At 36.6% G+C, this 27,872-nt stretch overlaps 1 protein-coding gene across 3 annotated transcripts in view; it reads right to left on the bottom strand.

Moving 5' to 3' along the window:
• The window catches only part of PIK3C2G (phosphatidylinositol-4-phosphate 3-kinase catalytic subunit type 2 gamma), a 384,573-nt gene that overhangs the window by 105,131 nt on the left and 251,570 nt on the right, over positions 1–27,872 (bottom strand). For all 3 annotated transcript variants that reach the window (XM_023226228.2, XM_023226229.1, XM_023226230.1), the window contains 2 exons: positions 14,538–14,694; positions 6,072–6,181 (listed from right to left, as the gene is read on the bottom strand). In XM_023226228.2, the coding sequence (XP_023081996.1) occupies positions 6,072–6,181; positions 14,538–14,694 (267 nt within the window). The remainder of the gene's footprint in view (positions 1–6,071; positions 6,182–14,537; positions 14,695–27,872) is intronic.

Genomic DNA, 27,872 nt, shown 5'->3' with positions numbered 1-27,872 from the left:
TGAGTTCAATTCCTGGATGTCCTTGTTAACTTTCTGTCTCATTGATCTGTCTAATGTTGACAGTGAGGTGTTAAAGTCTCCCATTATTATTGTGTGGGAGTCTAAGTCTCTTTGTAGGGCTCTGAGGACTTGCTTTATGAATGTGGGTGCTCCCGTATTGGGTTCATATATATTTAGGATAGTTAGCTCTTCTTGTTGAATTGATCCCTTTACCATTATGTAATGGCTTTGTCTCTTTTGATCTTTGTTGGTTTAAAGTCTGTTTTATCAGAGACTAGGATTGCAACCCCTGCCTTTTTTTGTTTTCCATTTGCTTGGTAGATCTTCCTCCATCCCTTTATTTTGAGCCTATGTATGTCTCTGCATATGAGATGGGTCTTCTGAATACAGCACATTGATGGGTCTTGACTATCCAATTTGTCAGCCTGTGTCTTTTAATTGGAGAATTTAGTCGATTCACATTTAAGGTTAATATTATTATTGTGGATTTGATCCAGTCATTATGATGTTAGCTGGTTATTTTGCTCGTTAGTTGACACAGTTTCTTCCTAGCATCGATGGTCTTTACAGTTTGGCATGTTTTTGCAGTGGCTGGTACCAGTTGTTCCTTTCCATGTTTAGTGCTTCCTTCAGGAGCTCTTGTAAGGCAGGCCTGGTGATGACAAAATCTCTCTGCATTTGCTTGTCTGTAAAGGATTTTATTTCTCTTTCACTTATGAAGCTTAGTTTGGCTGGATATGAAATTCTGGGTTGAAAATTATTTTCTTTAAGAATGTTGAATATTGGCCCCCACTCTCTTCTGGCTTGTAGAGTTTCTGCCAAGAGGTTTGCTGTTAGTCTGATGGGCTTCCCTTTGTGTGTAATCTGACCTTTCTCTCTGGCTGCCCTTAACATCTTTTCCTTCATTTTAACTTTGGTGAATCTGACAATTATGTGTCTTGGAGTTGCTATTCTAGAGGAGTATCTTTGTGGTGCTCTCTGCATTTCGTGAATTTCAATGTTGGCCTGCGTTGCTAGGTTGGGGAAGTTCTCCTGGATAATATCCTGAAGAGTGTTTTCCAACTTGGTTCCATTCTCCCTGTCACTTTGAGCTACATCAATCAGACGTAGATTTGGTCTTTTCACATAGTCCCATATTTCTTGGAGGATTTGTTCATTTCTTTTTATTCTTTTTTCTCTAAACTTCTCTTCTTGCTTCATTTCATTCATTTGATCTTCAATCACTGATACCCTTTCTTCCAGTTGATCAAATTGTCTACTGAAGCTTGTGCATGTGTCACATAGTTCTTGTGCCATGATTTTAGCTCCACCAGGTCATTTAAGGACTTCTCTACACTGGTTATTCTAGTTAGCCATTCACCTAATCTTTTTTCAAGGTTTTTAGCTTCTTTGCGATGGGTTCGAACACCGTCCTTTAGCTCGGAGAAGTTTGATCGTCTGAAGCCTTCTTCTCTCAACTCGTCAAAGTCATTCTCCGTCCAGCTTTGTTCCGTTGCTGGCGAGGAGCTGCTTTCCTTTGGAGGAGAAGAGGCGCTCTGATTTTTAGAATTTTCAGCTTTTCTGCTCTGGTTTCTCCCCATCTTGGTGGTTTTATCTACCTTTGGTCTTTGATGATGGTGACGTTCAGATGGGGTTTTGTTGGGGATATCCTTTCTGTTGGTTAGCTTTCCTCCTAACAGTCAGGCCCCTCAGCTGCACGTCTGTTGGAGTTTGCTGGAGGTCCACTCCAGACCCTGTTTGCCTGGGTATCAGCAGCGAAGTCTACAGATCAGCGAATATGGCAGATCAGCAAATGTTGCTGTCTGATTTTTCCTCTGGAAGCTTCATCTCAGAGGGGTACCTGGCCATGTGAGGTGTCAGTCAGCCCCTACTGGAGGTGCTTCCCAGTTAGGCTACTCGGGGGTCAGGGACCACTTAAGGAGGCAGTCTGTCCATTCTCAGATCTCAAACCCCATGCTGGGAGAACCACTACTCTCTTCAAAGCTGTCAGACAGGGACATTTAAGTCTGCAGAAGTTTCTGCTGCCTTTTGTTCAGCTATGCCCTGCCCCAAGAGGTGGAGTCTACAGTTGCAGGCAGGCCTCCTTGAGCTGTGGTAGGCTCCACCCAGTTCGAGCTTCCCAGCCAGCCACTTTGTTTACCTGCTCAAGCCTCAGCAATGTTGGTTGCCCCTCCCCCAGCCTCACTGCCGCCTTGCAGTTCCATTTCATACTGCTGTGCTAGCCATGAGCGAGGCTCCGTCGGCATGGGACCCTCTGAGCCAGGCGCAAGATATAATCTCCTGGTGTGCCATTTGCTAAGACTGCTGGAAAAGCGCAGTATTAGGGTGAGAGTGACCTGATTTTCCAGGTGCCCTCTGTCACAGCTTCCCTTGGCTAGGAAAGGGAATTCCCTGTCCCCTTGCGCTTCCCGGGTGAAGTGATGTCTCACCCTGCTTTGGCTCTTGCTTGGTGAGCCGCACCCACTGTCCTGCACCCACTGACTGACAAGCCCCAGTGAGATGAACCTGGTACCTCTGCTGGAAATGCAGAAATCACCCGTCTGCTGTGTCTCTCATGCTGGGAGATGTAGACTGGAGCTGTTCCTGTTCGGCCATCTTGGAACAAGTCTGCATAATTTTTGACCGTTATTTGAATCATGGGTATCCTGTTATTTAGAGTTTCATTAAAGTTGTTTTCAATTATCCCAGGCTACTTTCATAAATTCACTCTATTCATTGTTTAAGGCTTTTCAAAAGACATAATGCATAATTTGTTTCAGAAATGTATAATGTACAAATGATAGATCTCAGGAAACATTTTCAAATGATAGTTACGGTTACAATTAACGGAGGCTGCTGGCCTCTCTGTAAGAGATTGTTCATAGTGCTAGATGGGATGTGTGATAGAAAAGATCCTCAGTGCTTGATGTATATATGCTGAGCAAGAAACAGAGAGAAATTGAACAGATATGCTACTTGCACATTAAATCATATCTAAAAATAAAGGTATGCAATTGAGACTTTTAGATTAAAAAATATGACTGAGACGGGCTCTTGGAAGTTAGGGGATAGTGAGCCTCATGGGATATATTTCTCTGAGAAGAAAAGTAGAGAGAGGCTCATGGCATTGTGGAATGGGCCACAAAAGGAAAAGGAAGGAAGGTACCTTCCAGGAAGTCAGCAGCCAAGAACCAGTTAGGGGTCTCTCAAGGTTGCAAAGCAGATCTGGAACCAAAAACCCAGGGGACTCCTGGTGGTAGCATAGAGATAACAGTTCCAGGAAGGATCTTCTGTTCTCTGCTGATGCCTGAGGTATTCCGGGTAAGAGGATTAGTGCTTGAAAAAGGGTGAAGAATATATCTTTGTCAAACTTCAGCCAATGCAGGCTTTGAAAAACCTCGAGAAGACTGTGGTCTGAAACACTCCTGAGAGCCCACATGTGGAAGAGGTGATTTTGAGCATGGAGAATGTTCTCTGGTAAATTATTTAACTTCCCTGGGGTCTCAATTCACTAGTATAAAAATGTAGATAAAGATATTAATACCTCACAGGATTGTTATGACAATTAAATACATTACTGTAAGAAAAGCACTTAGAATAGGACTTGACACACAAGAAGCACTGCATTAAGTTGTAGTTATTATTATATGCTTTTTATATACTTGATATTTGATGTTTGAATTGTATTTTCTGTTAAATAGGGCTTGTTTCACATTCAGATATTCTTAGAAGTGGGAATACATTCCCTGCTTTACTTGGGAGAAACTGATGTAACTCATCAATATATTAATTAAAGTGATAAACAAAACAGTATGTAGTTCAGTAATAAATTAAGGACAACACAAAAGATGGCATGTTCAGGAGAATTATAGAAGAAAAGATTGGGGAGTACTGGAATGATCAGATAAGGTTTCATGGACGAGGTACTAGCTGTCCAGAATATCAAGGGATGGGTGGGATTAAAAGTTAGATCAGAATCTTCCTGCATTCCAGAAATTTTATGATTCCATTGGAGCATTTCTAGTGAGGTTAGCAATGTGAGTTAAACAGACAAAGCAGGAATGAATGTACATGGAGAGAATGGCCTACCCAGAAAAGGATTCATGTGGAATAATGGAGGCAGGAGGCAGGTGGTTGGATAAACCTTGGCAAAGACAATCAGATTATAAGGTCCTAGGAAGTAAGAGATAGGAGATGGCACACCAAGGAAAATTATCCAACTGAGAAATGATGTGTCCTGGTTTACATAGTTTGATGCCTTTTAAGGCTTTGATGGAGAACAAGTTCTTTATCCCAAAGTTGAAGAAAGAAGTTTAATTAACAGAACATACCACATAACATTGGTAAGTGGGAAGATTGTCCTGGCCGAGGTATACAGGCAGGATCACAAGGTCTGCCTCACCACCATGAGGTTCTAGCTTCAGATCTACTTCCCACATTAGTTCCTGTCCTCTTGAACGGGAAGGGGAGATGAGTCACCATAGGAAAGATCACTGATATCCAAGTCATGCTCTTTACAGATCTCGGTGTGTCCCAAGAAGTAGAGGGATAGGAAGAGATGGAACTCTGGCAGATGAATAAAGCCTATTTACATTTTTCTTTTGGCTAGGACCTGAAAGAACTTTTTTCATCCAAATACATATATGGCTTTGCCTATTTCAGGAGGGACTAATAGTAAGCTACAGCACTTAATTTATTACTGATCTCAGTTTTTCTCACTTGAATGTCTATTGTCAGAATAAATAAACTATAAAGGCTCTTCTAGCTGTAATATTTTGTGATTCTGTCACATTGCTTCTTTTCTTTTTTTTTTTTTTTTGAGACAGAGTCTCGCTCTCTCGCCCAGGTTGGAGTGCAGTGGCCGGATCTCAGCTCACTGCAAGCTCCACCCCGCTGGTTCACGCCGTTCTTCTGCCTCAGCCTCCCGAGTAACTGGGACTACAGGCGCCCGCCACCACACCCGGCTAATTTTTTTTTTGTATTTCTTAGTAGAGATGGGGTTTCACCGTGTTAGCCAGGATGGTCTCGATCTCCTGACCTCATGATCTGCCCGTCTCGGCCTCCCAAAGTGCTGGGATTACAGGCCTGAGCGACCACGCCCGGCCACATTGCCTCTTTTCAACAACAAGGGCAGCATACGCATTCAAGTTCATAAAACAGAAATCCCTGAGCCAAGAGTAATTCCCCAGGCATGTAAGACATCCCCATGAAGCCACCATTGGAATGAGAAACAATTTCTTGCTGTATATTCTGGAAGGATGAGAGAAAAAGTAAAACCTGGACGAGGTTTTATTATAATCATGATTTTCTTTAAAGCATACATTCCACTTGAAAGAATATAATCTCTGTAAATTTCTAGTGGAAAATATTAGAACAATTAAAAATTAGACTCAAGGCCACAATTAAGCGGTTACAGGAAAGAAGGAATGCAGCTTTTCTCTACTGTTTGTAGGAAAATAATAACTGCTAACATTTATTGAGCATCTAAAATTTGCCAGGAATTATATATCCATTTAAAAATAAAAATTCAAAAGGATCTTATAAAACGTACTGCCCTTTTGACTAGATTTGGGGTCTAATTGATATTCATCATATTCTGCCCAGATTCTTACCTTAGTATACATTAGTGTTTTGCTAGACTTGTTGAATAAAAAATAGATTAAAGGTAGAACAGAGTCACAGGTCTTTGACCAAATATCCCAATATGTGTATTGTCTTATAGATGAAAGTAGTGAGTACATATCTCATCATAAATCTCTTTTTCCAAATTGTTTTTCTGGACATATTTCAAGTAGAACAACCAATTTATTTATGTCAGAGGATCTTGCTCTTTTTAATGACCTCTTATTGAGCAATCTGTTAGATGAAGAGGCTGGTTAGCAAACAATGACATGCTGCAGAAACACTGACTAAGGCCTTGTGCTAGACATTCACATTGCTTCCTTTCTGCTCTTTGGAAAAGGCAACACAAGCTTGTTCTAGAAACGACAGCTTCGTACCAATGACTGGTCAACCTGAAATCATCTCCATTGTGGAACATGTGTCTGCTTACATTCATTCATCCATGCTCACACATTCATAGCTGATCTTACTTGGTAAAATGACTTGTTGCTTCCAGGTCTGTGTCTTGTGGACGAAGATTATTATACACATATTTCAGGTCTTGAATTCCACTTAGCTCAGGCAGTCCTGCATATAGCATCTTAACCACAACACAAACAAAGCAAAAAGAAGACAGAATAAATGCAGACACAGTCAAGCTTACTTGATTAATTCTACCCAGAGACATCTAGACCCAAGTTTGCATGGCAATGTCTTTCAGTTTATATACATGAATGCACGTAAGTTCATGCGTTTTAACCTCTCCTATTAAGTAGCAGAGACAACAGCAATAACAACTATAATAAAAGAACCACTATAATTGGAAAATTCTTGTAGATTAATAATTCAGTTTTATTCTCATCATCAACCAGTGAAGTAAACATGATACTATTATTCCCATGTCAGAATTTGTGGACCTATCATTTAAAATCTATGTGATTTTGAGGAAGTTCCTTAACCTCTTTGAGTCTTCATTTTCTCATTTTTAAAATAGATGCAAAATGAGAAAGAGCTTTATACATTACAAAATATTACACAAAAATTATCTAATACTCATTTTAGAGAAGAAAAGCTTAATCTCCAGAAAACTGTAAGTGATATGTCCAGGTCAAATGATGTTCAAACATAGAGTATAAAACTCACCCCTCCGGTTCTTAATCCTATGTTGTTTTATGACTCCATGATTCTCACTAAAATAATACAATTTTCCCTACTTAAGTGGTGACTATATTTACTAAGGCAATAAATAATTAAGGATAAATTGTATAAGGTATTTTCCTGCTAATTTTCAGGAAGATATTTTGTTTATATTATGGTGTAGACTGAAGGACTTATAATCTCTTTAGTTGTAGACAATGTTTTTTAGAAAATAATAGAACTTTCTAAACTAAATTTGAACTTTGCAAAAAAAAAAAAAAGACTGTTATCAGTACCTCTGTGACTAAGATGATAAATTATTTACTGCTCTGCAACAAAGGCCCTCTTACAGTAAGAAATTAAGAATAATACTGTCAGTCCTTAAAACAAAGGGTAAAGTAAGAATATGGTTTTGGAAAATGGGTGAAATAGTGATTAACTTGATGAAGTTCAAATGAGAAAAAGGATGGTATAAAAACTATTCTTTTTTCCCACCATTCCCACCCAGGCTGAGGAAGCAGCATATATGGGAAAGTGAGATGTACAAAGGAAAGCAAGATGTCTTTAATGTGTCTGCAGAAGGAAATCCAGGCTGGCTTTCTGGAACTGAGTATTACGTGGGTGAGCAGCAAGAGATGGGAATGAAAGGCAAGTAGGATAAGACATTCTGGCAACATTAAGGATTTTGTACTCTATCCTAAAGTACAAAAAAACCAAGAAAGCTCTTTAAGTGTTTTAACATGAGAGTAAGAGATTTAATTGTGTCTTGAAAGATCATTGTGGTTATGTATGGAAAATGGACTAAAATGAGGCCCAATAAGAGGCTAGATTAGGAGACTGGTTAGGAATGAAGATCAGTCATTGGATTTTAAATAAATGTAGAAAGTAGAATTCAGAAAACTGGGAGATTGATTGGCCATATTGAGAGGGCTGTGAGGGGCCCAACACACGCGCTGTAATACAGATTTGACCGTCATTAGCATATAAATGATAATTGAAACCAAGGAGATGGATGAGGGAGTCCTGGAGAGTTGTCAACTGTCTCTCCTCCTGGATGATCTATTAGCATCTTAAACTCATGACTTCTAAATTACAGCAAATTCTCTTCTCACATAAACTTTTCCTTCTTTTTTTCTGTTTCATTTACACTGCCACCACTGCCCAACTAACAAGAAATTAATATCTTCTTTGATTCTCTTTTTCCTGGTTCCTACAATCAATTACTTCATTCTATTAAAAACACTCCTCAGCAGTCTCTTGTATTCATTCCCCTTTTTCATTGTAATTAGCATTGTCCTAATTCAGCCCCTCATCTTCATTTGCCTAGATATCTTGAATAACTTTTATCTTGTTCTCCAATCCTTATCTAATTACATAAACTCTGTTATCTGCCTAAGATCCCAGGTAGATAATGGTACTTCTTCATTATAAGCATACAAACTTCTAGTTTGTCAAGTGTCTAGGTACTAAAGTCTAAAATCCTCATTCCGGTCGCAAATGTCTTTAATCACACTATAACCTATCACTCCAGCCTCATCCTTCTACAGAGATTTCCATCTGTAGCACAGACTAGGCACACTTGGTTACCTTCATTTACTACACGTCATGCCCATGTTCATTAAACCTCCACACATACATTTTTCTCTCAGCTGGAATTGCCTTTTCTCTCTTTCCTTGTCTACTGAAATTCTTTTTCAAGGCTCAGCTTCCTCTTTGAAGCATCACTGATCCTCGTGATGAGATTTAATGACTGCTTTCTTTGTACAATCATATCTTGGTTCTACTTCTTTCACAGTACTTATTGCTTCCTAGCTTTTACTGTGTTTTGTTCATATGTATGTTTATCACATTAGATCTTAAGTTCTTTGAGAACAGGAACTGGATTTGTATTTAATGTTGAATTATGTACATTGCCCAGGATGGTGCTTTGAAAATAGGTAGATTTTAATAAATGTCTGCTATAATGAATGCATGAATAAATGAATAAAAAAATACATGATTCAGGCTACAGTAACCAAAACAGCATGGTGCTGGTACAAAAATAGGCACATAGACCAATGAAACAAAACAGAGGCCAGAAATAAGGTTGCACAATTATAACCATCTGATCTTTGACTAAGCTGACAAAAACAAGCAGTGTAGAAAGGACTCCTGATTCAATAAATGCTGTTGGGATAACTGGCTAGCCATATGCACAAGATTGAAGCTTGACCCCTTCCTTACACCATATTAAAAAATCAACTCAAGATGGATTAAAGACTTAAATGTAAAACCCAAAGCTATAAAAATCTGAAAGACAACCTAGGCAATACCATCCTGGACATAGGAATGGGCAAAGATTTCATGATAAAGACACCAAAAGCAATCACAATGGGAGCAAAAATGGGCAGGTGGGATCTAATTAAACGTAAGAGCTTCTGCACAGCAAAAGAAACTATCAACAGAGTAAACAGGCAACCTATAGAATGAGAGAAAATATTTGCAAACTATGCATCTGACAAAGGTCTAATATCCAGCATCTATAAGAAAATTAAACACATTTACAAGAGAAAAACAAAAAAACCCATTAAAAAGTGGGCAAAGGACATGAACAGACACTTCTCTAAAGAAGGCATACATGTGGTCAACAAGCATATGAAAAAAAACTCAATACCACTGATCACTAGAGAAGTGCAAATCAAAACCACAATAAGATAGCATCTCACACCAGTCAGAATGGCTATTAGTAAAAAGTCAGAAAATAACAGATGCTGGCGAGGCTGCGGAGAAAAGGGAACACTTATCCACTGTTGGCTGGAGTATAAATTAGTTCAACCATTGTGAAAAGCAGTGTGGTGATTCCTCAAAGAGCTAAAAGCAGAACTACCGTTAGACACAGCAATCTCATTGCTGGGTATATCATTCTACTGTAAAGACACATGCACACAAATGTTCACTGCAGCACTATTTGCAATAGCAAAGGCATGGAATCAACCTAAATGTCCATCAGTGACAGACTGGATAAAGAAAATGGGGCACATATACACCATAGAATACTATGAAGCCTTACAAAAAAATGAGATCATGTCTTTTGCTGGAACATGGATGGAGCTGGAGGCTATTATCTTTAGCAAACTAATGCGGGAACAGAAAACCATATACTGCATATTCTTACTTATAAGTGGGAGCTAAATGGTGAGAACTCATGAACACAAAGATGGAAACAACAGGCACTGGGTTCTACTTGAGGGTCGAGGGTAGGAGGAGGGTGAGGAGCAGGAAAGATCACTATTGGGATGAAATAATCTGCACATCAAATCCCTGTGACAGAAGTTTACCTATATAATAAACCTTCACAGGTACCCCGAATCTAAAATAAAAGTTTAAAATAAGAGAGAAAAAAATACTTGGTGCTATTAAGCAATGAAAACATACAATTAGCAAATTTAATGCTGACTACTAAACTTAACAAACTCAACCATAGGAAGGCACATTCCCGACAGTCACTAGAATCTAGATTAGGTTTTATCTTACTAGTTCTGTACTAAGAGGTATAGAGACTTCTGTGTGCTCATTGAGGCAGATTTCTTCTTTATCATACCATAACTATTTTCTAAGGACAGGCTGCTTCTGTAAGGTCTGAATTGCATTCCAGTTTCTCTGGATACCCTGAGTTCACACCTGCTTGGTTAGAACTCTATCAAACATTTCTCTGGAAAGTGGACCCTATACTTACTCGTTCCCTTGCCAACACCCACACACATAACCCACACATGTCACACACTAGCTGGCAAGTACAGACTGCCTCATACCAGATGAACCTATAATAGTTCTCTCCCCACCATGTATCTGACTAAAGGTAACATGTGCCAAGTTTGCCTTATTAATGTGTTCTGTTCCTTGGAGAGGAGACTTTGAGTGTTGACTCTGTATATCACAGAGTAAGGATGGTTATATCACAGAGTAAGGATGGCCTCTTAGCCGGGTGCACTTAGCTATGTCTCTTCTCTGATCCCCAGCCCCATGGTTCAGGTGCCTCGCACTCCAGACTGCATGGGTAATAACTTTAACTGGGGCAATAGCAAAGGGAAAGTGAAACTAGAACAGGAAGTGAACAGATACAGGTAATGAATAGATAACTCCCTTTTTAAAGGTCAGGAACATTTCTGAAGTCTTTACTTCTGTTCTCTTCCTACTAAGTCCAAATCTATTTTAACAGTTATGCTTAGAAAAGCAGACACTCTTCCCCATCACATAGAGAAGTTAGAAAGATTTCTGATGGGAAATATCTGATATAATAATGGGTGTGATAAACATTTTAAACTGGGCAAATGGTCTCTGTGTTCTCTGGAAGCCTTCCATAATAGCTGATATTGATTTTTTAATGAGAGAAAAGCTGATGAAACACAGGCTTTTATTTTCGTGAACTCAGCCGGCAACACTCTTGGGTCTCCTACAGATGTTACTTTTAAGCAAGATGGGAATTTCATGGATTACTTTTTTCCCTGCTTTTCTCAGGAGTAAATAAAAAGCAATATGGATATCTGGAGACATGCTGCTCTTTACCAAGGATGCGCCATTAACTCTGTAGTGGACCCATGAAATGCTTGTGGCCCATAATCCCGGGGACTGATCATTCGCACAAGATAGAATTTATAACCCATGTCAAGTATTTCTCAAGTTGTAACTGGGTCATGGTAAGTAGACTGAATTCTTTTTAAAGAATTTAACATAAAAGAGTCAGGTTGAGACAGAATTAACGAATAGATTACATACATAAGTAGAAAATAGTCTTTCACAAATTTAAACTTGGTTTTATTTTATAAGAAGCTATACCAGAGAAAGTGTGGTCCTGAAACCTTCACTAAATGCTTTGATGATCTATAGAGTCTCATAAGATACACAATTGAGAAGAAGAGAGTTGAGAGGTAAATGAACAGAAACTGAGGTAATAACACGGTGCTGTTTTACATGTATTTATGCATTAGTTTAATTGGTCCACATTGCTTCTGATCTCTATTTCAGTTTCTGTGAGAGCCTAAATCTAAGATTATATGTTTACTCTGGATTAGTGCCTTCCACTGCCAAATTTTCTTCCTTAGCCTAAAGGAGCTGAATAATTAGAGCATAGAGGTTTTTTTTTGGATATACTATATTCCAGAAATTTTCAACAACTGATTAATGATAAATTATTTCAATACTTATGAATAAAATACCATATGGCTACTTCTTTTAAATAAAATATCACTATATATTCTCTTTGGCGATTGTTTAATATATCATGACTCAATGCTGAATGCTTTGTTAAGGTATGTAGAAAAGTTTATTAAACAAGAGAAAAAAAAGCCCACTGATAGCTTTCTGAATCTATTTTTTTTTCCAAAGAGCTGTTCTTTCACATTATTTTAACATGCTCAGTTTTCATCAGTATAATTTTAGTGTCACCTGAGAAACAGCGTAACTTATATTTGTGCTTTTCTGTTTTGGGTTTATTTTTGAAATATCTGGAGCAGGTTAAAGCAGTTGTTAAAATTTGGTACTACTCCTCATCTGTAGTTATTTATATCATTACAGGCATTTAGAAATGCTGGACACCTCGGTTATTATTATCATTACTTTTCTGAGATGGAGTCTCGCTCTGTTGCCCAGGCTGGAGTGCAGTGGCATGATCTGGACTCACTGCCAGCTCTGCCTCCCGGGTTCCCGCCATTCTCCTGCCTCAGCCTCCCGAGTAGCTGGGACTTCAGGTGCCTGCTCCCATACCCGGATAATTTTTTGTATTTTTAGTAGAGATGGGGTTTCACCCTGTTAGCCAGGATGGTCTGAATCTCCTGACCTCGTGATCCACCCACCTTGGCCTCCCAAAGTGCTGCGATTACAGGCGTGAACCCATAATCCCACGCCCGGCCACACTTCGGTTTTTTATGTAAATTAATTTTATCTTTCTCATTAAATTGAAAATTTTAAGACTCTGGGTTTCATCATATGTTAATGTATCCTTGCAGTTTCTAGCCTATGGTAAACAAGAGCTCATGAATTCATGAGCTTGATTCTACCTGGATATTTATTATTTAAATGGGGTCAGAATCACAGACTTAATCCTTGTGGGGTTTTTTTGTTTGTTTGTGGTACAGTCACATTATAAACCATAGTCATTTCATACTTGCAAAATGGCCTAATAGAATTGGGAGCTAGAATGCAGATTTACCAATAAGAATCCTTGGCTATTACTGAAAAGCCAACTTGTAGATTTTGGAGATGCATAGAACTTTATATATCCACTTTACACGAGAAGAAACCAGTATATTTGCATATGAAGGACATGTTTATAATATTTTTAGAGATACTTGTCTTTCAAGGCAAGGTGGAGAGAAGTAAGGTGAATATGTTGTTTGAAAGTTAAAACAACAATCCAAATCAAATCTTCCTTGCAACAAAGTTAACGTTTGTTCTGTACTAACCAATGAACTTTCCTGTGGTGATGGAAGTTTCCTATCTGTGCTGACCAATATGCTACCACTAGCCAAATGTGGCTGCTGAGTACTTGAAATGTGATCAGTGAAACTGAAGAATGGAGTTTTAAATTTTGTTTAATAAAAATTAATTTAAATGTAAACAAACATGTGACTAGAGGATATTACATTGGACAGTGTTCTTATAAATTAACAAGGACCTAGTATAAGAACATAAATAAATTGAAGTCTACTAAATGGCAAGCACTGTGCTAAGTGCTTTTTGTTAATGATCTGTTAGGGTTATTATGAATTTTAAATCAATTAATACACACAAAGCAATTTAAAACAATTAATACACATACAGCACTTAGCACAGTGCCTAGGCCATGCAAAGAATTCACTGTTAGGTCATTTATTCATTAACTGTACAAGGTAGATGTTGTTATCTTCATTTAATAGATAAGGAAACAGTCTTTTGGGGATAAAGTAACATGTCCTGAAGAATGTAGACAGTAAAATGCCAAACTAGGATTGAAACCCAGAAAGGTCTGCCTGCCACGTTTGTACCCTTAACAACATGTGGTAGAATTATTGTCATCTGGAAGTTCTAAATCAGTTGTTTTTCATAGATTCCAAATCCCATGCTGACAGACCAAATGTGTGTTTCCCATGTACAGTTTGCTGCAATCCCTAGTGTGTATGTACATTCCTAGAGGAATCACTATATCCCTCTCCTAGAAGATATTTCTATCAGATTTTTCTTCGTTCATGGTACATATCTGGTCTCCATCTCTTTAAATTGGACAGTGGAATAAAACCTTAAATTCTCCCCTGCTGGTCACAAGAGAGTGTGTTGGACCATGACTCAGTACACCTAATGCATACCACTAAAAGTTGAGTCGCTAGCAACTCACTTTCCAATTCTGACCCTCAGTTTCTTAATGTGGGAAATTGGCAAGTGATCAAAGGTGGAGTTTGGAATGGAGAGCCAGGGACAATTCTTGCCTGCTCTACATTAGGTTGTCATGATATATAAGTGAGATAGTATATATAAGGCATTTTTGAAAGATCCTAATGCCCAATATGACTGAAGGCATTATTTTTAAAATGACTGTCCTTGAACATTAGTCAAAATATAGTGGGATAACCCCTACATGCATCAATATTGGTATGAATAGGAATGTTTGAGACAATAACTATGAATGAATACATTAAATTATTCAGGAATATGTTTATAAGCTGTACAATGGTACTCTTAGTTTGCTCATTCCTTTTTCTTCTGAATAGCTCCTTGGGGAACTCCAAGCCATTAGTAAAAATAGACTACTGAAGCACAGGCATAAATGAAGCTTATTATTTTTGTTTTTTTTTCCCCAAGGGACTTACCATTTCTAGCAGGTTCAAGAGCAGTTGGCTGTGCTTTCTGATAATATTATAAGCACGACAGCAAAGTTCCACAAAATCTTGGAAATGCTGTGGGTTTTTCCCACCCTCTGTAATAAAGTATTCCATCTCTGAAGTAAAAATGAAAGGAGCTCGGTCCCTATAAACCAAAAACAGTAGCAATCATTCAAAGGAAGAGAAATGGTTTGTCAGGTTAAATCAGCAGTTATAATGACTTATTTTCATTTGAATTTTCTTGTTTTTTTTTTTTTTTTTCTACTGTAATAGATACATTTCCTTCATTGTGAGACAGCTTGAGAAACTGCATAATTGTAGGCTTTGAATAACTGGGCTGCAATAGAGAGAAAAGGATAAGATATTTTACAATGTCAACTATATGGTCTGAAATGTTTAATTCTAAATTACATGTGGAGGGGAATATTATTCATTAAAAGTATCATAAAGGCCAATTCAGAGTGAAGGTGATATTTATGGAGTCTTTATAAAAAATACATTTTCTGCTAAATTTTGATATGATCAAACAGATGTGTTTGACCTTATAGTATTTAAAAAATTGCCTTAAATGATGACCCTCTAGGAAAAAAGTTTCTGGTTAAAGCTAAGAAAAAAGCAGATGTTACTAATTCACTGGCATCTGCTTAGTGAAAGGGAAAAAAGGTAGCTATATTTTATTTCACACTAGACCCAGTAAAACTGCTGATCAGAAAGGAAGAATATGAGTAGACCATGTTATTATGTAAGTAATACTGACCACTGAAGTCTAAGGATGGAAAAATAAGAAAACAAAAGACCAGAGAGAAGATGGTCCCATGTCCTCTACCTTTGTTAGTTTTTGTTTTTTTTTTTTTATCATGTCATTTAAGATATGGATAGGCCTGAGATGAAGTATTAGCAATTCTAACAGAGAATAGCAGAGAGAGGACTGGAAACATCCCTGTTTGAGGAATTATCACTCACTGAATAAGAACACAGAGTTTTGATACCTTAGGCCAATTTAACACCAATTTGGTGAAGGGTTAGACCAACTAGCATTTTAAAAATTCATGGATTATTGAAGGAAACTCTTATTTTTTAAAATAATAAAACATAGTTGTTTTCTTTTTGTTGCTATGCTTAGCTACTTTAGTAAAAATACAATGGAGGGAAAAATTTCACTAATCTGACAGTTAATGAAACCTTTCAGTAGTGTGGATATTTATATCAGAAAGCTATAACTTCAGCAATTTGTGGCAGGTTTGGGACAGTGGAGTCTAATTGAGGGTAAAATGTATAAAAGAAAACAAACACCCTAGTTTTTAGCTATGATTATTTTATTTAGAAAATTTATTTTGTAATCCATGCTACCACAATGCCTGGAGGAAAGGCTAGAATACCAGTACCTTCACTTCTGTTTACATTCATTCATTTCTTCAACAAAATTTATTGAGCACATACATACACTGAGGACTATGTCTAAAGTATCATGTCTAAATTTTAAAATTCTGGTTCAAAATCCTTTTTTATTTGGCCTTCATTGACTTATCCAACCTATGTTCTATGAATTATTTAATAAGTTCTTGACTTTAGCCAAGCTGGAAGAAGAGATATTGAAAACATAAGATAAGATATAGCATAGGTTCTAATTCTGGACCTGCTATGTCTCGATTCTTCATCTCTAAACCACCTAACTTTTGGAATTGCTGTGACGATTAACTTAGGAAATGTACATGTACATAAATGCCTGACACACAGGGAGGGTGGCACATTTGTGAATTGCTCACACTACAGAGAGGCTCCTGCAGAGGCACAGACTGTGGGCTTGTTAACCAGGTTTCAAATCATGGCTCCACCACTTACTACAGTAGTTCTATGACTCTGGGTGACTTATTCTCTCCATGCTGCAATCTCCTTCTTTGTAAAATGGAGATGAGAGCACTTGACTCTTGATCTCGTTGAGAGAATCAAATGGGTCATAGCACATGCAAGTGTTTAGAACATAGCCTAGCATGTAGTAAGCACTCACCAAATTTTAAATAGTATTGTCTGCAAACAGCCAAGTGTCCTTATAGCTGAACCTTGTTATCACTAAATTTCCTTGTCTCTTCAAAAATCTATCAGTAAAATCTCATCCTTATTCCAAGGTTTAATTTACTCTGTGTTACTCCATGTAACCTCTCTTGCTACATAAACCCATAAGTGGATCATTGAATTTGATAGCATTTTTTATATATCACTCACTCATTCATCACTATTGCCATCATTTTAGTAGAGTTTTAGTAATATCATAGATTTTCATAATCAGAAAAAATTTTAATTTTATATGTAATAGTTTTCTAATAGTTTTTCCACTGTCTATGCTATGTTTACTATATTGAGTAGAACTTTGGAAATACTTTTAGAAGAGTGTTAATTTTTACACCTTCCTGAAACTTTTTCTCCTAATATGATGAATATACTTTTCTCTTTTCCATAAGGAGAATTATGGTGGATCAAATTAATTTATCTTGGAAGGTTTCTGTAGTTATGCTCAAGTTCATGAGATAACACACTTCCTTTGTCCATGGTCACCATTATTAGAAATCAGATATGGAAACACCATAACAGGAAGTTAAATACACAAGAGAAACATATACAAATTAAATAAAATATAAAGTGATATTAAAGAAACAAATTTCAGTTGTGTTTAAACATTATCATAGTCTAAATTTTCAGTGGATCCAACAAAATAAAATGCTGTATCTTTTCTGAATGATTTTCATGACTCGCTTCTGAGCATTTTTTTTTTTAATCTCAGAATTACCCTAAACTTGTGTATAAATGAAAAGAAACCTCACATGTGCAAAAAAATCCCATCTATTCCTATAAGATGTAGAAACTTCAGTTAGGATGTAATTTATCAGTGCACTGAAATGTAAACCTATTCCTACATTATAGAATTAATGTGTTGGAGTTTATCTCTGAAATGTAAGCATTACTTATAAATCTGAGGTATAAATTGGTTGTGACAAAAGGGAATATTCTAAACTATTTGATCTCTCATGGTCTGTACCGTGGATTACATTTTGAATTATATATTGAAAATCTCTTATTTATAGCTATATAAGTAAGTTATAGATATTTCTTGTTGTGACTATCCTATCTTTTGTTTTTTTCCTAGATTAATGGTTTTACCTTTGCTTACCGAAGTCCCACCTGTTCTTGCTTCTGTATCTTTTACTCATATTGTAACTACTAGTTTCTTTCTTTCTTTTTCTTTTTCTTTTTTTTTTTTAATCTCTCTCTTTCTCATCTGATGTTCTAAAACCGATTAAGAGGTCAGGACCAAAAATCTTGTCTTACAAGTCTTCTCCCATTAACCCAACCCTTGTCAGAGTAAGAAGTCTCTCTCTCTTTTTTTTTAATCCAAATGACCCGTATGATTTTCAAGAGCAGAGGAAGTAGTCCACCTTCCTTTTATATAGTCTTAACATCGGAAACAATATTTTGACGTTATTCTCTTACATGCAATGAATACAACAATAAATAAACATAGCTCATATAGAGAAGAGCTTGTGACACTTTGACATTTATTTGGGAAGGTCATAAGTACAAACATATTTGTAACGATTCTGTCATTTTTGTTGTCAAAGTTAATATTTTCATTAACTTATGACCATTTTTCCCTGAAGTTATTATTAGTTTTTAAATGCAGAGACTGAATATTTTACAGATTTCCAATAGGGGTGAGAAGTGAGTTGGTGGTTTAAAAATGTATATATACTTAGAAATGTAAGAACATTTATATTACAGATAATAATTATTAAGCAGACAAATAAATTCACTTAATATAAGAAATAGCAAGAGGCTGGGCATGGTGGCTCACAGCTGTAATCCCAGCATTTTGGGAGGCTGAGAGGGGTGGATTACCTGAGGCCAGGAGCTCAAGGCCAGTCTGAGCAACATGATGAAACCCTATCTCTACAAAAAATACAAAAATTATCCGGGCACAGTGGCGCACACCTGTAATCCCAGCTACTCGAGAGGCTGAGGCACAAGAATTGCTTGAACCTGGGAGGCGGAGGTTGCAGTGAGTTGAGATTGTGCCACTGCACTCCAGTCTGGGAGACAAAGCAAGGCTCTGTCTCAAAAAAAAAAAAAAAAAAGAAAGAAAGAAAGAAAGAAAAAAAAAGAAATATCAGGACAATTAATAGTTTGCTGTTTATTACTTTCACGTGTTTTCCTTCTAGCCATACTGTATATAAAATCTCCTTGTATAGTCATTAGAATACCAAGATCATTATTATTAAGCATTTGCAGATCACCACTGAACTGAAGAAACATAGAGTTTTAGGGTATGTTTCTGTATATTAGGTGAATTGAGTCTAATCAGGGAGATATACACTACAGTTATTTATCAACAAATACTGAGCTTCTATAATAGATTTGTGCAAGGCTTGTAAGTGAGGTGAAAGATTTTTAAAAATCAATGTTCTAAAAGCAATATCAATTTATTAAATAAGAACAATAATGTTTTGTAAAGGTTACTCCACAATACAGTGAAGGGTTTGGAACAGGGAGGGTGTATATGAGCAGATCAGACAAGAGACTTTCGCAAAAAATTTTGACCAGATGTGATAATAGCTTAGATTAGAGTTGTGGCATACAGATAACAGAGAAGGGGGAAGACTTAAAGCATATTTCAGAGAAAAAAAATCAATTGGGTTTCATGATAATTAGAATGGGAGGGAGAAGAGGTGCCGAGAAGAACTTTAACTTTTTCCCTTGTGTAGCAGGAAGACTGCAGTGCAACATTCGGAGGTGGCTCAGCCTTGAACTTAAGTTATATTTGAGGTGACTTTGAGACATACAAATGCAGATTAAAATGAGGATACTCATTTCTGGACCATGGAGAAAAGATTTAGGTTGGAGGTAAAATTTTGTGAGTGAAACTTCTGATTCTGGGAAGATGAAGTAGGCTCACTTTTCCTTGTTCCTCCCACTGAGTATATTAAGAACTCTGGAAATTATATACAAAGCAAACATACGGTGACTCTGACAGGCATAAAGAAGACACGCTACCTAGGGATGTCAGGGACTCAAGTAACAGCATGGAGGTGAGTTTTCTGGGTTTTCTTTTTTACCTCATATATTCTAGGCATGAAATATATGCTGCTAAAGTAGGCAAACTAAAAAACCCCAAAGAAAAGCCTACTTTAAAGGGGCAGTCAAAAACAAACAACAACAACAACAACAAAGCAAATTTTAGACTGTAACCCCTCTACTCCAGCCAAATATCAGAGAAGACACTGTGACACCACTTCTCCCCTACACCAGCCAAGGGCAAGGCAGGCAGCCAAGACTCCCACTCCTACCAGACTGTGATGTCCCCCACTAAGGTACTGTCAGAGAGAGCTCAGTAAGAAAATTGGTACTGGTGGAAGAATACACATAGGCTAATGGAACAGAATAAATAATATAGAAATAGACCCACACAAATACATGCCCAACTGATTTTTTATAAAGTTGTAAAAGTAATTCAATGAAGACAGGTTAGCCTTTTGAACCGATGATACTGGAACAATTAGACACCCATATGTAAAAATATAAACTTTGACCCAAAACTCATACTTAATACAAAAGTTAACTTACAATGATTCACAGACTTAAATATAAATTATACAACTTTTTGAGAAAAAAAATAGAAACTCTTTGAGATTTAGGGCTATGCAAAGAATTTTAAAATTTCAACATGTCTGCTTTGTGAGAAATAATGAGATGAAAAGACAAACTACAGACTAGAAGGTAATATTTGCCAACCATATAGCCAGCAAAGTGCCAGTATCTGGAGTATATATTTTAAAAATTATCAAAATGTAACCATAAAAATCAAATAATATAATTAGAAAATGAGCAAAAGACATAAAGCGATATTTCACAGAAGATGACTTGCAGATGGTAAATAAACATATAAAAGGATGTTCAGCATTATTAACCACTAGGAAAATGCAACTTAAACTCACAATGAGATGTCACTACCCACCTATCAAAATGGCTAGATAAAAAAATAATGAAACAATACCAAACGCTGGCAAAGATGTGGAGAAACTGGATTACTCACACATTACTGGTGAAAATGTAAAGTGGTACAGTCACTCTGGAAAATCACTTGGCAGTTTCTTAAAAACAACAACAACATACAACTACCATACAACCCAGCAATTATACTTTTGGATGTTTATCTCAGAGAAATATCTGTTCACAGAGACTTACAAATGAATTGCTTGCAGTAGCTTTATTCTTAATAGCCAGAAAAAGGAAACAACTGAGATGTCCTTCAATGGGTCAATGGTTAAACAATATATGGTACATACATATTAAGAAATATTATTTGTCAATAAAATAACATAACTTTGAAAGCACAACAGCTTGAATTAATCTTCAGAGAATTATTCTGTGTGAAAAGAGCCAATCAATAAGAATTGCATACTGCATGGTTCTATTTATATAACATACTTGAAATGACAAAAATATAGGAATGGAGAACAGATTAGTGATTGTCAGGGGATAAGAATGGAGTGGGGAAGAAGGTGAGAGGGAAGTGAATGTGGCTACAAAAAGGCAACCCAAAAAATCCTGGAGGATGAAATTGTTCTGTATTTTGAATGTATTGATATCAGTATCCTGGTTGCAAGAACTGTACCGTAATTCTGTAAGATGTTACCATTGGAGGAAACTGGTATAGGATTTATGGAATCTCTTTGTATTATTTCTTACAACTGCATGTGGATCTTCAGTTATCTCAAAATAAAAAGTATCTTCAAAATATTGTGAGTTATTTGGATATAGATATTGATAGAAGTCTTGACATAGTTAATATAGATGATTCCAGTTTGGTGGAAACTGTAGAGTGAGATGAGAAAAGCAGTAAAACGAATCTTGGGAAATCGATCTTTTGGTAACTTGGTAGAAGGAAACAATTTTGACTTAGATATCAAGAAAGGGAGAAAAACTAGAGGGTGATGATACATTACATAAGGCATGTGAAGAAGATACTTTGAGGAAGGAATAGTTAACATTGTTGAAATTTGCAGGTAAATCAAATAAAATGATGAATAAGTATTTTTAGGTCTAGTATTCTGAAGGTGTATTATTCCATTCTCACACTGCTCTAAAGACATACCTGAGACTGGGAAATGTATGGAGAAAAGAGGTTTAATTGACTCACAGTTCCATAGGCTGTACAGGAGGCATGGCTGGGGAGACCTCAGGAAACTACAATCATGGCGGAAGGTGAGGGGAAGCAGGCACAATCTTCACGTGGGGGAGCATATGAGGGGGAAGTGCTACACGTTTTTAAAAAACCAGATCTCATGGGAATTCACTGCCTAGCACTAGAACAGCAAGGGTTAAATCTTCCCACATGATCTAATCACCTCCCTCCAGGTCCCTCCCATAACATTGGGGATTACAATTCAACATGAGATTTGGGTGGGGACATGGAGCCAAACCATATCAGGTCATTGTTGATCAAGTAATGAAGAATAAAACCAGATCAAGTGGTTATGGATTGAATGGGAGGTAAGGAATGGAGATCAAGAGTTTATAGACAACTCCTCCAGGAAATTTGTGAAGGCGAGAAAAATGGCATGAAGCCTGGAGATTTTGAGGCAAGGTTATTTAAACGTTGGAGAGACAAGCTTATTTAAAAATATTATTTGAGAGGGAGAGGATAAATATGCAAAAAAAAAAAATGAACTATCGATAGTATAATGTTTATCAGAAGGTGGGAGGGGAATGGCTTCAAAGCACAGATGGAAGGACTTACTTTAGAAGGGAAAAACAGGTCTTCTATTATAAGAGAAAGGAAGAAGAGTGTGTGAGATTTTTTTATTGGTAGAAAAGTAGACTCTGTTCTGATGGTTTTATTTTTCTCAAGAAAGTAGATATGGTCATCTGTTTAAAGCAGGGAGTTGGTAGGAGTGACCTGAGGTTTATGCTTGAGAGGTTAGGGTGACAATTGTTGTAGACAGTGAAATAGTGGGATGGCTACAGAAATGTGCCATTGCTGGGCCATGAGGGTGCCCCATTTTAAACTAGTGACACGTGTTTGCTCTGTCATGTGATCTGAGAGCCCTGGGCTCCTGTGTATAGCACAGAGACAGCAGATGGGTGGGTTATGGCGCTTGGTTATCTTCTGCTTCCACATTTCTGTTCATAATATGTTCTGCTATAGGCTCTCTTTCCCCCACCTTTCCCACAAATTTAAGTCCAATCTTTTCTTTAAAATCCTGTTCATATTACACTTCCTCTTGAAATCTTTCCAATAGCACCAGCCCTCGCAGTGGAAATGGCCATATTTTAAAAGACAATATTAAAGAAATGGACAAGGATGCCAATTGTAATGAATGAACTCTGAAATAGCTGAGGAGCGATATCCTTAACATTATCAGCCTTTTATTTATTGAATTATTCTTTAAACAAATACATATATACTCAAAAAATGAATGATGTTTGATTTTCAAGTGTTACATACATAAGCTATTTAAAAACAAAATAATTCATAGAGGCAATTTCCTCAAATGTGAATTATGCCGTCTAGATAATACACTGGGTTTCTTCCCAACAGTTCAGGGTGGTCTTCAGACATACTAATCTCAATAGTATAGACTCTGATAGGCTCTGAAATTAGAGTAAAATATCCTAAATGTTTAACTTATATGAGCTTAACTGTACCTACTAGATTAAAAAAAAAAGTAAGAAAAATCTTAAAAGAAAGTAAACAATTCTGCCTGCCTTTTCACTCACAGAGAAAATGCCCAGCAATGAGAAAGTGATCCTGATACTTTCATACTTGAGCTTAGTTTTTGCATGCCTCTTGCAGTGCAACCACCTTTCATGACATTTAATTGTAGTTTTTAAAATTGTGAATTTAATATACATCAGGGTCATAAATGCAAGATGCTACCTAAAGAAACAGTCATCTATCCCAATGCTGGAGAAAGCATAGGCTGTGTTGGGATTATTGAGAAATGGGAATACCATGGCATCTTCCAAAGATTCTACCATCTGCTTATTACCTGCAACTTTGGACAAATTTTAACAGTTAAGACTTTTCTCTGTCTTAGTTCTTCATTTGTGAAATAAAGAAAATAACAGTATCTACCTCAAAGAGTTTCTGTAAGAATTAATGAAGTTAGTGCATAGCAAGTACCTATGAGACTTTAAAGGGTATTTTTGACCATTTCCTTTATAATCTGATCTTCTTCACTTGATGACACAGCACCATGCTACAGGGTACTTGCTTTGTGCCAGGTCAGTGACAAGCTGCATCAAATCCAGAGCAATTTGAGAAGAGCTACATGTTTGATATTCATGATAGAGGCAGGGGCTATGGAGATATGGAAAGTGGAATGAAAAGATAGAACTCTATCAATAATTCATGATAGTAGAATTAGTCTGCTGGACTCTATGAACATAGACATTTCTTCCTTTTATAGTTTAGTTTATCCAGTATTTTATTTGAGCAACTGATAAAGTCAGTAAATAAAAGTATACAAGCTTAAATCCCAAACTGAAGGACTTGAGTGTTTGAATAATGTATTTGTACCCCAAACCGAAACGTGGGACTTAGTAATAAGGCACATTTTGTTTTTATTATTAACATTAGTTGTATTAATTCTTTGAATTTCAACTATTTTTATTCCTAGGAAATATAATAACCTTAATGTATATTGTTTAAAGATTTCTAAAAGTTGTAGACTCCTATAATAGTAAATGGGAATAGAAATAATGACTACAGAGCACATTGGGGAACGTTTAAGCTTATACTGTTCCTGATATCACAAATGACCTACATTTCAGAGAGCACATTTTTCTGTTCAGCAGAAAGAACACAAGTCTCTTGTCTAATATCCATGAGTTAATTGAGAAGGCAAATTTGGAATCTCCATTGGACAGGATAGAACATTAGATAATTAAGCAACACAGAAAACCTCATATGTGCAATATAATGAGAACATGAGAGTGCATGTACTATTATGGAAAGAACATTTAACACCCTGTGAGATCTCCAAGCTCTCTGCAATTATTAACTAAAGACAGCCTTAGTTAGTCTTTTAAGTGTAAAACAATTTTTTTTCCTGGTTCAGTCTCTTGTAAATGCAATATATGTCCTAAATTAGACCCCCGGAAGTCCCCGATCATCAATAGATTAATAACTTTAGATACTAACTCTGGTTCCTCTCAGGCTCAAATACATCATCTCTTATTTGATAAGGGTGGTTAAAACAACTATTTCTTCAAAATTATCAAGTCTCCTTTCCTAAGTATAACATATTGTGTCTGAATTCATAGTAGATCAGGATTTCATGAGGACAAGAAGAGGCTGATTAGATCCTTCAACTGCCCACTTTTTTTTCTTTGAGGTTGAGTTTAGAGGAAAGAGCTCTTTGAGGAAAGAGCACAGCTATGTTTCACATGGAATACCAGTGTACACTTGAAACGGAAGTAGTCTAGTCTGGATATGAGGAAAACATTAACAATGCTATAACTCTTGGGTGAAAATTGAATTTTAAATACACATTAGGTTCTAAAATCAGGTTGAAGGTGAAAATCAAGAACAACCTAAGTTACCTGTAAAAACATTTAAATAACCCATAAAGTTACCATGTGCATGATCAAAATACAGGCATGAGGCATTGAATGTACATATTATCTCTTACTAAATTGAACCCCATAGTTGTTTCCCCCAGCAACAGAAGCAGGGCACTATTTCTTTAGTTGGATACTAGATAAAGTTCTTATACTAAGCTTATGTTTAGGAGACATTTGTATTATTCTACAAATTTAGTCTAAAACTAAATTTAGAGTCAACGCTATGAGATCCTTATATTGGCAAGCACATTGTACCTTAGACCAGCTAAGGAATCAGCATTGACGCCTTCCATCTTATGCTTGCTTTGTTCACAATGGGGTATTGGCTTACTAAGTGCGAGAAGCAGAATCCTTATACCATGTAAGTGGATCCTTCCTTTGTTCTTTTATTTCATCTTTCTCACAAACATTTTCCCCTTCTCAGTCATCCTTTACTCTTTTCATCTGGAAACCTACAAAGTCTCTCTTTGGAGAAAATTTATTTTTCTTATCAGAGAAACTGTTTTTACTTAAAATCAGGGGTTGATATAAGGAGCTATTCAAAAGAAATCTGGCAATAAAAGAGTAGAATGATGAGGTAAAGTCAAAGAGGGAGAAGTAATAGTGAGAAGATGAGATTGATAAAACAAACTTTGTTTCCTGGAATGGTCCGTGTAAGTGAGAGTGATTTGTTACATCCAAAGCATTATTTAAATGCGAGGTGTAGTCTGCCTAGGATTGGCTTTGTGACTGGCAGAAGACTTCATCCTCAGACTTTCACACGAAGAGTAACCATCAGGTTAAAAACAAAACAAAACCAAAACCAAACCAAACAAACAAACAGAAAACCCTTGGTAAATTTCCAGTTAAGGTTACAAAATATAGCACGTTCTTAATAAATTTATATTTAGAAAAATTGTACCCTCTCAGGTTCCTGGGTCAAGGAAAGTAAATGTGAAGACATTTTTTGAATGATCCTTCAATCAACTGAAATTGAACCTCTGCTCTATGCTTGGTGCTTAGGACACAAAGATATCCTTATAACACTCACAGTTGGAGAGATATTGGAAAGTATTTTTCCTTTCTAGAAAACTCAGATGATACAAAGGCCTGCTGTGAGTAAAAAGAAACCACCGTATTTCTGAGAAAGCAATCATGAATAACAGACCAATGAGAATCATCTAATTTCAAAGAAAACTAAGATAGTAGTTTTCTTTGAAAAGAAGAATTAAAGCATGCAGGAGATTATTATTACCTATCATTTGGATCACTATGAATATTGTACTGAATGAGAATGATTGGAATAAGACACAATTATTCCTTTAATCTGTTAAGAGAGTTTTTTGTTAAAAAAGATTTAGAATATAAATACTGTAATACTCAAATTAGAAATTAAATTTTTTTTTAAAAAAAATCAGTGGTAGTTAATTAACTATTGAAAATAATATCAAAACGATTATAGACAGGGAATTTTTGTGAATAGTATTGGGATGAAAATGCTGAGATTAATTAGAGTAGGTAATTTGTTGCCTATTGGGATAAAACTTATAAAGGGTTTCAACAATGTTGTGATAAGACTGATACATGATAGTTTGATCATCTGGGTGTAAATATTTCAATAGGAAAAGAACAGAGGTTGATTTTTATTTTGCTGAGTTCTGGAATCATTTTCTATCTCTTTAAAGTGGATTTATGTCCTATTATGCAGTGATGAATATTTAATAGCTGGCTTATGTTGTTTCCTTAGGAAAAAAGCTCTGATTTGTGGCATTTGCCAATTTTATGTGGAGTAAATACTCCCATTATGGCTGATTTTAGGCTATCAATGTGATGTCATTAAATATAGAATTGAGAAGACGTACACACAATAGGTTCTTGCAAGACAGTGTGGGCCAGGTTCAGCATACATCTGCTTGTATCTGAAATTGTATTAGAAGTGAAGGATAACTTGATGAAATACCTCCCAATCTAAACCTGACAAAAAGTGTGATCCAGTCTGTCAGTCAACAAGCCTCAAACTCAGAGAACTTAAAGGACTAGTAGTTCAATTTATGAACTTCAATATACAGATTTTTTTTTTTTGAGATGGGGTTTTGCTCTTGTTGCCCAGGGTGGAGTACAGTGGTGCAATCTTGGATCACTGCAACCTCTGTCTCCCAGATTCAAGTGATTCTCCTGCCTCAGCCTCCCAAGTAGCTGGGATTACCGGGGCCCTTCACCACGCTCAGCTAATTTTTTGTATTTTTAGTAGAGATGGGGTTTTATCATGTTGACCAGGCTGGTCTCAAACTTCTGACCTCAGGTGATCTGCCTGCCTTGGCCTCCCAAAGTGCTGGGATTACAGGCATGAGCCACCAGGTCCAGCCCAACATACAGATTTTTAAAAAACAGCAAAAATATACTTAATTTTAAATAAAAGAAAAAATAATTACCCAGAGATGTAACTAATTTCTCATCACTTCATTTGGAACACTTACATTAATTGCAACAAACTTTTTTTTTTTTTATTACTATACTTTAAGTTCTAGGGTACATGTGCATAACGTGCAGGTTTCTTACATATGTATACATGTGCCATGTTGGTGTGCTGCAACTACCAACTCATGAGCACCCATCAATTCATCAATTATATCAGGTATAACTCCCCAATGCAATCCCTCCCCCCTCCCCCCTCCCCATGATAGGCCCCATTGTGTGATGTTCCCCTTCCCGAGTCCAAGTGAGCTC

Source organism: Piliocolobus tephrosceles, chromosome 10, assembly GCF_002776525.5.
Source record: "Piliocolobus tephrosceles isolate RC106 chromosome 10, ASM277652v3, whole genome shotgun sequence".
Classification (NCBI taxonomy): domain Eukaryota; kingdom Metazoa; phylum Chordata; class Mammalia; order Primates; family Cercopithecidae; genus Piliocolobus; species Piliocolobus tephrosceles.
The sequence above is the reverse complement of the archived record's forward strand: the minus strand, read 5'-3'. Positions and strand labels throughout refer to the sequence as shown.